The following is a 16,759-nucleotide window of genomic DNA, read 5'->3' as shown; positions in this document are numbered from 1 at the left end:
CCACCAACATCACAACTCAATTCTTTAGGAAAATTATGATTAAATTTTTCGCAAACATAGATACAAGAAAGAAGGGAGGTGGATATAATGTACCTGTTCACACTCTTCTCCACATAACCAATTTTTTTTCAAATATATTCTTGATTTATCTCCTGCTCTTTTTCTCAGGCATCCAATGTGATCTGCATTGACACCATAAGCATTACAATATTCATCAACATATGCATTAATGCACACAAAATGAATTATCAGCTTACACTTATGTTCACATTGAATGCAAGTAAGAAAATCTCCATCTTCAGTCCCTTGGATTTTGATTTCGTTGCAAATCCGGCAACGGCATGATGGACAAAACCAGTCACCATCAGGGATATCCTACACAAACAGAACCAAGACCAGTTATTGGTATGAAAGTACAGAATTGAAGTAACCACAAGATAACATTTAATATGACATGATTGAGAAGGAAAGCAGTTAATATACCTCCAAACCAAGACACTCCACATGAAATGCAGATGGGCATTTGTCACATAAAATAAGTTCACCACCATAATGACAAACAGAAAAATTGTCATTTTCACCTTGACACATATCATTGCATTGTTTTTCCAAAGCTTCCCTTGCCCAATTTTTATGCATTAGTTGTATCATGCAATCCAAGAGTGACCTACCATCCCTCAAAAAGATACTAGCACAAGGCTTGCAGTCATAACAGCCATTAGCATGAATTGCAAAGCCACCAGGTCTATATACATTCTGACAACAGCTACACTTGATTCCATCAAGAGTTACCCTCCCTTCAATGTCGTGAGTGTTCTTGCCTCCTTTTCCCCGATAGTAGACCTTAGATCTTGGTAATACCATGTTGCTATCTATTAACCAAGACAAAACATTTTGATGTGATAGACAAGGGGAATTTACGTTCTGCACCCTTGTAGGTAATCCATTCCTCTTGTGCTTTGGTGGGCAGGCCTTTGATTTTGTGGTGCGTTTATGATTTGTATTCCCAATTGGTAAACCATCTGGAGTATGTGATTCAGCTACAACTTCGACAGGAGAGGATGCCCCGATCGGATGATGAACATCTAGATTTGAAAGATTATTGTCAACTGTAGAATGCATCCTACTCTGGTCAATTTGGGACAGCACAAAATTCATGTTGGACTCCTTTTTCAGATGACTACAAACTTGAGGAATTGAATAGTAAACCTTCTTGTCCTGTGTATTTGGTGACATGTACCTGTATCGTCTTTGCCCAGGACAATTTTTGTGTTGAGTCCACTCAATTCTCCATCCAAGATATGCTAGATGTTTTATTGCTTTTGTCTTCAAACCTTCCCTGGTCATCTTGCTCTCACATCCAGCTCCATATTGATTAATAACATCAGGACAAAATTCAACTTCAGATAGCACCAGAGGTTGCCAATATATGGACGTAGAACGTCTACGTTTTTCACTTCTTTCATTATAGCTAGAATCTGAAATTACTTCACCAGCATCATAGCAGGAAATTTCCTTTTGAGACTCAGGTTCTTCTACCAACACAATTTCTTTCTCAGATGCACCATCGACCAAAGGATTTGTATCATATTTCTCTTGAATGAAAACGATGCCACCACCGTTTTGATCGATATCTAGCAAGTTCGTAGAGTCACCACTTTCCATTGGGCAATCAGATATTCCAATTTTAGAACCAAGTACATTACTAGGACTAGAATCACAATGAACAATATCAGTATGTTCAACTGACTCCAGCTCTGGTGTTTCTTTCAAGAAAGCACCCGAAAAGTCCAAGACTTTGCAAACTTCTTCTAGCGTGAGAGTAAAGTAATCACCAACTATCTCCCTTACAAGGTCTCTCCACAAGTCTTTCACATTACAAGTCCAGTCCCTTATTTTATCAAATTCGTTACTATTCCTTAAATCATACCAAATTTGCTTAAATGAAACTGCAATATAGGAAAACTGCTCACACTCCTCAATCACTTCAAGAAACATCCACTTCCCTCGTGGCTCCCAATTCTCAGTAGCTTCATTCCAATCTTGAGTGATCCTCAATTGATCAATTCCAATCTTCAGTTCATCACCCAAATCTGGGAAGAATATGCTCCTTTCTTCCATTCCATTGCAGTGATCAAATATAACACCTTCCCACCGAGCTTCCTCATAAAATGCATCAACACATAGACCAAATGGAAGGTCCCATACCCCCAATTCAATCAGAGGAGGCAGTGGTCTAATGAGCCCACGTTCATTGCAACCATCTGCAGAAGAAAAAGAAGAAGAACTACCACCATCCAAAACGGGTGAAACCTCTACCACATCCACAAGATGATTTGATCCAGCTTCATCTAAAAAGTTGTCATATCTGACACGACGCTTCTGCTTCCCACACTTGATAACTATCCCTTGGTGCCATGAGCCCAAAAGACCATCTTCCATACTCCTAATCTGAAAATAAAGTAAATAAAAAAATAATAATTAATGTTTCAATTTCTTTAACTGGAAATTTCACATGAAAAGATCACCACATTCATATTATACAAAAAGTAGTAGTAAAAGAAATGCAAACGATAATAAAGGGAAATACTGAGACATGAAAATAACATTGAATCCTCCTAATGTTTTATCATAAACAGTGGCAAAATTCTACACTTGCATGAACGGCCAAAAGGGTCGAGACAAGCAAAGCAAACCGTGAATGGAAGTTCAATCATGAAGCCAACAATCAGAAGGGTTTTCATCGTGGAAACATATTGTAACCATAAATTGACAACAGGACATCGAAGAGTTGTAAACAAAACAGGACATCAAAGGGGCTTAGCCCCTCTTTATTTACAAAAAAAAAAAAAAACAGGACATCAAAGAGTTGTAAACAAAGATACAAAACACAATAAATTAGAGCCCATAAAAACTTTAAAAGATTTATAGAATTATTGGCGTAACAACAATAGACCAATTGTGTAATCTAAGAAAACAAAGAACCCAAAAGATTACCTGTAAGAACACAGAAAAGTACACTACAAAGCAGACCCGAAATTGACCCAAGAAATTCATAAATAAAAAAGATCATATCTTTATTTTTTTTTTAAAAGAAAGAACTACATAGCATTGAAAAGATAACGAAAAAGTACAAAACATAAACGAAATCACGACCCCAGAAATTCATGAACAAAAGAATACCATATCTTTATTTAAAAAAAAAAAAACTATATAGCATTACCTCGACTCTTTCATTGACAAGAAGCTTTCTTTTCCTGTTCCCGTAATGCTTAACATCTTCAACCTCCATTGGAGACTGATTCTGAGACACGACAACCTTAGTACAGTGTAACATCTTCAACTACAGTTCAGAGCTATAAGAAAACGATCAAGAACGCCGTATATAACCGTATGACAAGAAGCCAAGAAAACGATCAAGAATGCTGAAACCTATCAAACAACAACAAGAAACCACGTTAACCAACCAAACCCGGTTCTTGTTTAGCTGTTTCCTTTAATGCTTTGTCCGCAAGAAAAGAAAAGACTCATCTCATCTCAGTCTCGCTTGTTGCTGGGTTTTATCACTCTCCTAAGAGCACATGCGCCTTCAAACACAATAAGAATATAAAATATATTTTTTTTGAGTTATTCTTTGAGTAGAGTTAGTTTCCCTGATATCCTACAAGATTTGATTATTATTTGAGCCAACTAATTGTTGAAGAGGAAAAAAAAATACAATCGTATAGGTACTTTTATTGGTATCGGAAAAAAAAAAAATATCAGCTAATAAATTATCGTATCAGAAAATTGATAATTGTGGTATCCGATGAATTTTATTGATTGTTGGATTGAAGAGGTTTAATCTAATAATCGTATAGGTACCTTTTTTTTTAATTGTAAATACAATTATTATACAACAGTGGGTGTTTAAAAATTATTATTCTTATATCTTTAAAAATTTATTACTATTAAGAAACCTACATAATAAGCTAATATTTAAATAATATTTTATTTTTTTTATTACCAATATATGCCATTGAAGTATATTATTTATACACACTTAATATTAATTAATTTCCTTTTTCGTTTGTGTATATTTGACAAGGATTTCTTTCTTTCTTTTTTTCAGTATCTTTATTTTTTTTCTTTCATAATCATAAGTTTTACTAATTTTAAATATCTGTATTTACAAACAAAATTTGTCCCGCATGTTGCGTCCTTTTTATTTATTTGTTTTTCATTCTGTATTTCTCTCTTTTTCTGTTTCTTTTGATATCTTTATTTTATCATTTTTTTTAAAAAAAATATAATGCAAAGAAAATCTGGAATAATCTCCTCATGCATGAAATTTGGGCTTTTATTTCTTACATCAATTGAAAAATTAACGGTTTCCTTTCAATTGGTCTTTGACTGAATATTTTTAGTTTTTTACTTCGACCGAATTTTTTTTTTTTTAGTAGAAACTTTGACCGGATATTTACTTTGTGCATACTTACATTTCACAATTTCATCGTAAATAGATGACATTATTTGTGTGCATCAAATGTTTCAAAAATTATTTGAAAACAATAATACATGATGTTTATCAGAATAGAAACCGATCGAGGAAGAAATATGAAATAAAATAATTATTATAACTTTTTATTTTTACTATTCATTTTTATTATCAATAAGTTTATTTTTTTTTTTATACATTTAGTGAGCCACTTTTTTTAAGATTTTTTTTTTCGCCATCCGTTTTTATTTTGAATAAGTATATTCTGTTACACATACTTAATATTAATTAATTTCCTTTTTTGTTCTAGTATATTTTTTTTCTCTATATGTCATGTTTAAATAGTTAGTATCGTATGATTTGGTGGTGATAATGTGAGATTGTAAATTATTTTGAATGTGATTATATTAAAATCAAATTCTTGTAATTACTGTACACGGCAGATCATGCCGTTTTTAATCCGAAAAAAAATAAAAGATTTGACAAGGTTTTCTTTCTCTTTTTACTTCAGTATAGTCATTTTCTCTTAAATGTAAGGAATTCATAAGGCTAAAAAAATAAAATATTATTATTTTAATAAATAATTACGAATACATAGCTGTTTCGAAACTATTTACGAATCTATTGCACTCATTCACACCCAAATTAGGCATGACTATTCACGCCCAAATTAGGCGTAAGCGTAAATCATCTGGTATTGACACGTGACAAAAAAAGTCCACTTACGAACCGTAAAACTTTGGAAAGCCATAACTTTTGACTCGAGTATCAGAATGAGGTAAAAAAAATTTTGATTCCACATAACTTTCTGAGATCTACGCAATGACATCTCATTTGATACATTTTATCTCTCACAAATACAATTCAAATTTGTAATAATTGTATTATATAGTGTATTACAAAAAATTTAAAAAATTATTATTAATAAGAAAAATAAAATAAAGATTTAATTTGTGATTTAAACTCAAAAATCAATTTGAAAAATCTGTATTAATAAAGAAAATAATTAAATAAATATTCTAAACACTTAGTAGAATATTCTATAAATTTGTATATATTTTAATAATTAAATAAATAACCTTGTACACTATTTTTTTTCAAACACTTGGTAGAAGTATATACTTTAATATGATATTAAGTATCCTTATTTATAGATGAGTTAATCCACTTTGATACCATCTTTACAGTATCGTTGTTGCAATGTGATATATATAATATATCAAATGAGATGTCATTGCGTAGATCTCGAAAAGTTATGTGGAATCAAAAAAAAATTACCTCATTTGGATACCCGAGTCAAAAGTTATGGCCTTATAAAGTTTTACGGTTAAATTATTAATTTTTGGTGCCACGTGTCAAAACCAGACGAGTCACGCCTAATTTAGGCGTGAATGCCTTAGGAGTCATGCCTAATTTGGGCGTGAATAGTCACGCCCAATTTGGGCGTGAATGACTGCAATAGATCCGTATATAATTTCGAAACAATTATATTTTCGTAATTATTTATTAAAATAGTAATATTTTAATTTTTTTGCCGAATCCATAACTTTTTTTTAGTTATCACAAGTTTTACTAATTTTATATAGGTTTTAATGTTTCTCATATTATAGTAGATAAAAGTATTTTCAATACATACATAAAATTTTGTGGGGTCTATGTGAGGTCATGTAAAGAGAAGAGAAAGAAAAATAAAATAAAATAAACCGCACACACTTTTATGTATGTATATAAAATAATTTTTATCTCCTATAAAAAAAAAGGAGAAATATTATACCCTTTAAAATATCTGTATTTTGAAACAAAATTTGTCCCGCATGTTGCGTCCTTTTTATTTATTTGTTTTTCTCTTTGTATTTCTCTCTTTTTCTTGTTCTTTTGTTATACTTTCTATGTTTTATTTTGTTTTTTGTTTTTTTTAAGGCTTTAATATTTCTATTTTGAACGTAGATAAATTATCTATATTCACTTCCAAAACGACGTTATTTTGGGTTGAAAGATTCAAAAATTATAATGACAAAGACTATTATAACACTGAAATAAATTATAATTATAAAAATATCTTAATTCTACCCTAAAACAATATCGTTTTGGGCTCAATGCAGATAACTCATCTACAATAGTCGCAGAAAAAATAACCTTTTTTTTAAAGTTAAAAATGCAAAATAAATATGGAATAATCTCATTCATGAAATTTAGGCTTTTATTTCTTACTTCAATTGAAAAATTCACGGTTTCCTTTTCAATTAGTCTTTGACTGAATATTTTTACTTTGACCCAATATTTATTTTGTCCATACATACATTTCACATTTTCATCATAAATAGATGACATTATTTGTGAAATATTTGTGTCCATTAAATGTTTCCAAAATATTTTGAAAACAATGATCATACATGTGTTTAATTATCAGAATACAAACGGAAGCAAGTGTAGTGGCTCAGTTGGTAGCATGGGGACTGAGTGGTGGGAGAGGGCCTCGGTTCGAATTCCACCAACACTATCTGGGGAGCGACATAAGTACCGTAATCCTTGGACTCGCACTCGAACTCTGGATTAGTCTCATAGGCGGCTCAAAGAGTCGAACTCGTGGGGATACCGGGGGATTCTGATTCGCCTCAAAGAGGTAATTAGGATCAGTTTCCAAAAAAAGAATACAAACGGAGGAAGTTAGAGGAAATAAAATAGTTATTATTTAATTTTTTATTTTAGCTGTCTGTTTTTATTTTGAATAAGTTTATTTTTTTTTTTATTCATTTTGTAACCCATTTTTTTAAGATGTTTTTTAGCCATCCGTTTGTATTATGAATAAGTATATTATGTTATACTTAATATTAAATATTTTCCTTATTTTCTTGTATACTTTTTTTCTATATATCTCCTTCTTCTTTTTTGGAAACTTCTATATCTCATGTTTAAATGGTTAGTATCGTATGATTTGAGGGCAATGTAACATTGTAAATTATTTTGAATGTGATTATATTAAAATCAAAATATGGCAATTGATGTTCAAGTGAGATCATGCCGTTTTAATTATTTATAGATGAATTAATTCCTTATTAGATTTGAGGAATTAATTCCTTATTAGATTTGAGGAATTAATTCCATAACTTTTTTTAATGGGAAGGATCTGTTTACAAATTTTTTTTACAAATTACACTATGTACTCCTGAGAGTACATAGGGTGTGCATGACAACCATTCTGTTCCCTGGCATTGTTTTTGAAAAGAAACAATTCTTTTCTATTTCTGTGCTTTGGAACAGTTTCAGAGAAAAAGCAAATGTGTTTGATAACATGTTTTATTTTTATTCCGAGAATGAGAATTGTGTTTGATAACACAACAAATAATAGAATAAAAAATCATTCTTTTTTATGTGTGGTGGTGGTGGCGGCGGCGGCGGTAATGGTGGCGATGGTGATGGTTGTAGTAGTGGTGGTGGTGGTGGTGGTGGTGGAGGTACTGGTATGATGGTGGCAGCGGTGGCAATGGTGATGGCATGGTAGCGGCGATGGTGGTGGTGACGGTAATGGCTACGGTGAGGGTGGCAGTAGTAGTAGTGATAATAGTGGTGACAGTGATGGTGGCGGTAGTGGTAGTGATAATGGTGGTGACAGTGAATGTGGCAGTGGTGATAGCAGTGGCCACAACGATGATGGTGATAATGATGGCATGGTGGTGGTGATGGTCATGACATGGTGGTAGCGGTGGCGATGGTGTAGCGGTGGTAACGGTGGCATAGTGGTGGCGGCGACGGTGATAGTGGTGGTGCTGACAGCAGTGGCTGCGACAATGGTGATGATAATGACATGGTGGTGGGGGCGGCGATGGTGGTGGTGGTGGTGACAGTAATGGCTGCGACGATGATGATGGTGATGACATGGTGACGGCGGTGGTAGTGGCTACAATGATGGTGGTGGTGGTGGTTGGTTATGGTGGTAGTGATAATGGTGATGATGGTGATGGTAGTGGTGGTGGTGATGATGGTGATGTGGTTGTGATGTAGAGGTGGCGGTGGTGACAGCAGTGGTCGTAGCGATGGTGGTGATAATGGTGGCGATGGTGGCGATGGTGGTGGTGGCAGTAGTGGTGGTGATGGTCATGACATGACGGTGGCGGTGGCGATGGTGTAGTGGTGGTAATAGTGGCATAGTGGCGGCGAGGAAGGCGGTGGCAGTGGCGATGGTGTAGTGGTGGTAACGGTGGCATAGTGGCGGCGACGATAGCGGTAGTGGTGGCAGTGGTGGTGATGGCAGTGGCTGCGACAATGGTGATGATGATGACATGTGGTGGCAGCGATGGTAATGGTGGTGGTGGTGGTAACAGCAGTGGCTGCGACGATGGTAATGGTGATGACATGGTGGTGGCGGTGTAGTGGCGGCGATAATGGTGGCGACGGCGGCAACGATAACAGTAGTAGTCGTGGCGTCGTGGTGGTGTTGGCAGTGACTACGATGATGGTTATAGTGATAATGGTGATGACAGTGGTAGTGGTGGTGGTGGTAATGATGATGGTGGTGACATGGAGGTAGTGGTGGTACGACGATGATGGTGGTGATATGGAGGTAGTGGTGGTACAACGATGATGGCGGTGGTGACGTGGAGGTGATGGTGGTATGACGATAATGGCGATGGTCGTGTGGGGATGGTGGTGGTGGTGGTGGTGATGGTAGTGATGAAGAGTAATTTGAGAGAGATGAGTGTTTCTCATTTTGTGTCTGGGAACAAAAAAACAGAATTTTTTTTATTCTTTTTTTCTGTTTTCCAGCACAAAAATTAAACCGGTTCATCCCGGGAACAAAAAAATAAACCGATTTTACCAAACGAGTTTTCTATCCATTTCTATTTCCGATAGTAGAAATTAAAAAAAAAAAAAAATTGATTCCGAAAAGATTGTCATGCATACCCATAGTGTAACCTAATGTACTCCCGAGAGAACATAGTGTAGTTTGTAAGAGTTTGTAAATAAAAAGTTTGTAAAAATAATCCTCTCTTTTTTAATTATCACAAGTTTTACTAATTTCAATATCTGTATTTAGAAACAAAATTTGTCCAGCACGTCGCATCCTTTTTATTTATTTTTTTTCTCTTTGTATTTCTCTCTTTTCCTGGTTCTTTTGTTATCTTTATTTTATCTTCTTTTTTTTTAAAAAAAACAAAACAAAAGTTTAAAATGCAAAGAAAAACTGGAATAATATCATCAATTCATGAAACTTGGCTTTTATTTCTTACTTCAATTGAAAAATTCACTATTACCTTTTCAATTGGTCTTTGACTGAATATTTTTACTTTGACCGAACATTTTCATCATAAATAGATGACATTATTTGTGTGCGTCAAATGTTCCAAAAATTATTTAAAAACAATGATACATGATGTTTATCAGAATACAAACGGAGGAAGAGGAAATAAAATAATTATATTTAATTTTTTATTATAGCTATCCGTTTTTATTATGAATAAGTTTACATTTTTTTATTCATTTTGTAAGACATTCTTTTAAGGTTTTTTTTTTTTATTACCTTTTAACAGATATCACCACAAGTATATTTGTGATACTAATATCTCAAGTTGAAGTTGGTGGTTAGGTAAAGTCTTTTCCGAGCTCTGGAATTCAAACAGTTGAAATTGTATGTAATATTTGTTTAAGATCACAACCCACTTCTATTACAACTAATTACCGTCAAATATATTACAAACAAACATTGAAAAGAATTAAAAAAAAAAAAATTATTATAATAAAAAACCCTAAAATAGTAATATATATATATATATATATATATATATATATATATATATATATATATTTACAAAACTTTTATTATATGTAATACACAGACAGATAGACCTAAAAAAAAATATGATCATCCGCTGTAATATGATGCTATTCTATAAAAGATCTGTTCCCCTTCTTACAAGATATTTTTTAGAGGCTTCTTGCTTGCTAATTTCCCTAGATCCTATGATTTTGATATCTAACATGCTTCAGTCTTGTATAAATTCTGTTGCAATAACAAACTTGAACTACCATCTTTCTTTCTTTTTCCCCCTAAAATCCCTATTTTGCTTTCATTATCACTAAAAAGGGAGGAGAAATGGAACACCCCTTACAAACTAAGATATTGTACATGTCTTAAAGAAGATTCAAAATGATGATAATTGATGAGAAAAGAATGGTAATCTGGTTAATCAGTAAATTGATTATGATCTAGATTAGAGGAAGGGATAAACTATAATCAAGAATAACTAACCTCTACCCCACCAACACAAAATAGAACCACCAGAACTTCAATGAACCAGTATGACATTAGTTTGTACAGCATAACCAAGAAACAAGAAGCAATCACAACAAATAAAATTGCTGATGCAGAACTGATTTCCAACCTGATACAGAGAAAAAAGTATTTTAGTGTCTTTGTTCATAATAAAAGTTCACCAGTAACACAAGAAAATAGATTAATATTGTATCACTAGAGGAGCAATCAAATAAAAGTTCACCAGTAACACACCTTGTCAGAAGATACACATTCCAGCTCAAACCAATTTAAACCAGCCTGAATTGCTTGAGTACGTAGTGCAGCTGGCAAAACTTTTAGAGTATGCCCTAAAAGTTACAACAATAGGCTTGCCTGGAACATAACAAAGGGAAGAAATTAAAAAGAAAAAAAAGGAAGACAAAAAAAATAAAATAATGTCCAATGTACCCAAGTAGAAGGCTAGCTTCATTATCCAAGAAATTCAAAATGAAATGGAAATTTACTCACAATTTACTGATGTAAGCCTCGGAAGAAATCGATCAGCTAGGTCAATTGCATTTGCTACACCTGTATAAATAAGCACAATAAGTCCTGAATTGCCTAAACTGTAGTGTATTACTAGTCAAGAGAAATAACAAAGTCAGAAACAACAATTTTACTTTTATGAAAATTTACCTATTAATATACATCTGGAAAATGGGAAGGTAGTAAGCATGAAAAGATCGTGGAGCACAGCTCTGTCTTTGGTTATTAGGTAATCTAATTCATCAGCTACTATCAATTATAAGTTGTAACACAATTTTCAATAACATCCAAATTGCAGAACAAGCAGCAGTAGAAAATCATACATGCCTGTCAGACTAGACTTTATTTATTTTTTTATTTTTTTTTTAAAATAATTCTAGTGTGGCTGAAACCTTTTTTCCCATGTCCTTGGTTTAACCCAAGTATCTAAAACCTTAATGGCCAGCATTATCACGAGAAGTCGAGAACAATAACCATATTAGCAAGCCTAATCTAAACTCGAAAAAATACGCATTACCCAAGTCCATCGAAATACCATACGAAATAGGAAATACCAAATAGCATAAACAAGTTATTGCAAACCCACTTTAAAACACAATAAAACTCAGCAGCCACAAAAAAAAAAAATATATATTAAATCTTAAGAGATTGAAGTCGAATAGATGAACTGGAAGAATCGGAAGAGGGAAAAGGATGAGATCTGGGTATTTGGGAAGTGGGAAAATAAAAAAGTCATAACAGATGCAAATCTAAAAAGCTAATAGAAAAAGAGAAACATCAACATCACTTTTCACTAAATTTTCGAATCTGAGAAAAAAAAAGCCATAACATAATTTTACCTTTCAGAGATTCATCAAAGCTAATCTCTAACGCAGAGCTTTGGACGCTGATACATGAAAGAAGGTCGATCAGATTCACTTAACACAAATCCAAAATGAAGAAGAATTTTTCGTTAGGATTTAGGGGGGGGGGGGGAAGCATCGCTGCATCACTGAGAATATGAGCTGCGACGGCTAAGATGAAAGAAGATAGGTCAAACGAGAGAAAGTTTGTTATTGTTAAATTCAAATTTCAAATATTAATAGAGGCGGTTGTAAAATAATGATTAAAATATTTAAAACTGATATGCTCACTGGCGCTTTTTCAAAGTGAGGTGAGATAACCGACTTTAAACATGTGATTTCTTGCCGCATGAGAATCCACTGTTATTTTTTTTTTATTTTTTTGCATTGGCCTTTAGATACAATAAAGTTATTTTGATATCCAAAAAAAAATGATATAATATTATGTTTAAGGAAAAAAGTTTCTGATGTTACTTTAGATAATTTTGTCTAATGTTCATCGAAACGACGTCGTTTTGAGGTTAAAAAATTAAAAAATTATAATAATAAAGACTATTATAACCCTGAAATAAATTAAAATTATAAAAACACCATGATTTCCGTCCCAAAACGACGTTGTTTCGATGAACATTAGATAAAGTTATCTAAAGTAACTTTAGAAAAAACAAACCCTTATGTTTAATGTGAAGAATGAAATTGTATAGAATAATAAAAATAAAAATAAAATATCAAGTAATAAATTGAAGGGAAATCATTATCTCCTTCTACATGAGATAAGAACTTTTTCCTACACAAATTCGTTTTCCGTGCCAATTAATTTTTCTTTTCTTTTTTAATTTAAAATGTGGGACCCACATTTAACTTATCTCTACTTTTTTTCTCTCCTACTATCCTACAACATAAGAAAATATGCACCCTAAATTGAAATTACAATTGATACAATCAAAAACAAAATCACTGTTATTAAGGTACTGGGTCATTGGGTCACTGGTCGGATCGGTGGGTCATTTGTTAGACCGGTTGACCAGGATATATTTTATATATAAATATGAACATATAAATTTTTTTTTTGGTAAGCAAAAAATACTATTTAATTATATTCTCCATATCTAAAATGAGTTAAATAAAGTTCACTAAATAAGCTCAAAAATTACTCAACGACACTTTTACAAGTTCATAAAGGCCAAATGAATGAAAATGAACGTTATTACTATGCCAATTTAAATTGCAATTCAAAATACCCATAAGCATACTTCTTAATGACATTCAAAAGGTCATATATTGTGAGTTCATATTTTTCAAATTCATCTACTTTGAAATAACATATGTCACATTCTCTTAATTTATTTTTTCACAAATTGCTTCAGTAAGCTGAAATTTGAGGTCATTGTAAAAAAAAGTATACTACTAGCAAAAAAAATTACAAAAAATTTTAAAATGAGTTCCCCATTTTTTTCTAACAAGATGAAATAATTTTGGTTTTTGAATTTTTTATTATTATTATAAAAATACATGAATCGACTGGATCACCGGATTTGGCCGAGTGTGATGCATGGCTGGTCGATGCTTGACTCCAACAGGTCCTATAATCAGTTTACCAGATTCTGGGTCGGGTTAGATTTCACAACACTGAATAGAATAATGTGGTCAACTAAAATTGTTTTTCTAAGCAACTTCTTAAAAAGCAAGGAGAGGGGGATGAATAGAATCATAGGAAAATTCACTTGGATGAGAAACATTAAAAGGGTTTATAAGAGTGTATATAAAGTTCGATATAATAGGTGGTTTGTATTTGTAATTCTCTAATTTTTCATACAATGGATTTTGATATCCTCCTTAGATATGTTCAAATCTTTTGGATGAATCTCATAATTTGTTCCTACGTGATTTTATTCATCTTTCATGTTTGTTTGTTTTTTACAATATTTTTATGAAAGAAATAACCAAGTAATTTTCCAGTAAATAAAAATAAATCTTGTGATACTGGTTTTAATATCCAGAATAGATTAATTACCAACAAATGGCATCAGAGTGTGGCTGAATTTAGTATTTCTTATTTTGATGGCTTAAAATTCGAGATCACAATTAATCAAGATGGAGCAATTTGATAACAATAAAAGGGAGTGAAACATGTGAAGAAGCACGGGTTGTTGAGCGAGAAAGAATGGCTAGCAAAAGAGCATAGAAATGTTACCATTATAAAACAGTGGCACATGAGGGAATGTTTTAAGGGTAAATGCATGTAACATCCCGCATAATTAGGAACTTCTATAAATTATAATTAAGAATGCATAGCATGCTTGGAACTCGAATTAAAGTTAGTTTAGAGTGGAATTAATTTAAAGTAGGAAAATGATTGTTATGGCCATTATAAGTGATACATAATTATGTAGAAATTTTAAGAATTCAAGATACTAGTTAAAAGGGAAGAGTATTGCATTAAATTACCATATAGGTAGGGACCCTAATTATTAACTAGTGGATATATAAAATTACATACATTAGTATCTATATGTAATTAATATATATATATATATATATATATATATATATATATATATATATTACATGAGATGAGTGACTTATTAGGAAAATAATGCTAGATTTTTAGCCTTGTTATGCGTTGAGTATAGAAGTAAAGGAAAGGAAAAAAATTTAGTTACTAGTATTAGAGACCTAAGTAATCCGATTGGCCACCCCATGCAGCCAATAAGGTGAAGGTAATCCTATTGCATGAAATCCTATTGGCCTTTGATAGCCACATCTTCTAGCACCCAATGAGACTAAAAAGAAATCTGATTATTATGCTCTTACTTGTAATTTTTGGATAAAAATGCTCACCTCTCATCCCCACTGCATTGAATCAAACATATCCTCTTACCTTCCCTCACCGGACGTCTAGTGGATGAGTGGTGAAATCTGGATGCCTATTTTCTAATGAGTCTCAAGCTATCTCTACCCTTTCAGCTCATCATTGTCCCTGTACGCTTAATGGGAGGAAACTAAAGTTCCTTTCTGGTCAAGGGTTCAGACTCCTAATCAAAGTTATCTTCCTATACCTCTCCTTCTATGCGCACAACAAAGACCCAAACAAGGACCGATGGTCATTTGGATTTAGGATCAAAGCTCAGCTCACCTCTCCTTCTTAGTTGCACGCCTCAAGGAAGGGCATTAAGACAAACCATGCGTACATCCCCTCCCTCCCTTTTCTTTCCAAGCCGTGGGTTCTTTGAGAATGTACAAAACGTCCAAGCAGTTTCTAAGCACGGAGGTATTATATTTAATTACTCCATTGTTCCTTCGTATTATCCTCACTTTGATGGAGGGCCTCTGCATACAGGCTGAAGTCTATACCCCACTGCCTTTTGTTCCTTGTGCGCACAAATTGCACAAGAGGGAACAGATGAACTCTGTTTCGTGGAGCCTAGGGAGGGAGAAAGGTTGATCATTGACTAAATTGTGGTCGTTCATGTGTTTGCAAGTAGAAGTAAGTATAATATTAAACTCTTCCTTGCTCTTGGATTGTTCGGCCCCCTTGTATGATAGGAGAATAAATTATTGTGGCCATCTTTACTCCTTTAACCATATAGTTATGTGCAGCATTAGGATTGGATGCATGTGAACCTTAACCGAAAATTAGGAACTTGGAAATAACCCCATATAAATTGTTGAAGTAAAACTTGGTGCACATAAATTCTGCCCTTTTGAGTAGCTCTTAGGAAATAAAATTTATTTTCGTAACCCTTTCATTAATTCTGTTCTAAAACGTGAACTAGTGTGCATACATGCCTAAAAACAGATTTTTGGAAAATTGGAGTATATCTCTTTTATAAATATTGGTAGAAAGGAAGTGATCTGAAAACTATAGAACTGGCCTGGAACAATTTCTGATTTGCTATCCGTATATAAGAAGGTGCGCATAATTCTCAAAGAATAGACTGAAATTCTGTTTTGGGATAAAATAACTTGGATTGGATTATGGCTTGTTGAAAACTCTACCTTAGAAATGATAACGTGAACTGGTTTGAGAACTGTTGGAAATTTTGTCTTGGAAATATGTTTTGTTCGAAAATTATGGTTTTGTCAATTGATATCTATTAAGAAAATAAATTAAGGGCAGAAAGCTGCCAACATTGAAGCATAATAACTTGGTTAGAAAACTAGAAATTGAGAGATGATAAATTTGAGTTTAAGCCTCTTCTCTTCCTTTTATTTCGGTCACCAATTACCTGAAAGAGAAATATATAAGTGGCTGAAATTTTAGGCATTTTGCGAGTTCTGTTTCCGGGGCTACGGAACTCCGATTGAGCTATATTTTATATGTATGCGTAGCCCCAGATGTGCACTTCCTTCGTAACAAAGAAATTTTTTGTAAACTATTAAGACCAATTTTATATAAGTTTTGTAAGTCAGGCAGGTTTAAGAAGAAAGTTTCATTTTCGCAGCAATGATTGTATGCAGAATTTTAGTTGTTTAACCTATGGATTCTGACTTAAGTTTTACACATAAAGTATTTAATGAAAACCTTTGTTGTAACTATGTGGGAACCGATTCAATTATTTTACACGAATATTTCACACAAATTATTTTAAATTAATGGCAGAAAATTCGCTTAGTATGTGGACCTGGAAACCGATCACAAATCAAGGATTAGGAGGATGG

At 33.1% G+C, this 16,759-nt stretch overlaps 1 protein-coding gene across 1 annotated transcript; it reads right to left on the bottom strand.

Annotated features, from left to right (window-relative positions):
- Positions 1–93: 93 nt before the first annotated feature.
- LOC133286840 (uncharacterized) lies at positions 94–11,703 on the bottom strand (the record flags this gene model as incomplete). Its single annotated transcript, XM_061484337.1, has 8 exons — positions 11,648–11,703; positions 11,238–11,335; positions 10,972–11,077; positions 10,725–10,857; positions 3,224–3,319; positions 484–2,451; positions 258–375; positions 94–182 (listed from the first exon to the last, which is right to left on the bottom strand). Coding segments are annotated over exons 1-8 (2,664 nt in total), but the record flags the coding sequence as incomplete, so codon positions are not given.
- Positions 11,704–16,759: the final 5,056 nt, after the last annotated feature.

This window comes from Gastrolobium bilobum, unplaced genomic scaffold (genome assembly GCF_033153095.1).
Source record: "Gastrolobium bilobum isolate Gb01-03AN ecotype WA unplaced genomic scaffold, APGP_CSIRO_Gbil_v1 utg49207, whole genome shotgun sequence".
Classification (NCBI taxonomy): domain Eukaryota; kingdom Viridiplantae; phylum Streptophyta; class Magnoliopsida; order Fabales; family Fabaceae; genus Gastrolobium; species Gastrolobium bilobum.
This window is presented reverse-complemented; position numbering and strand designations above follow the sequence as displayed.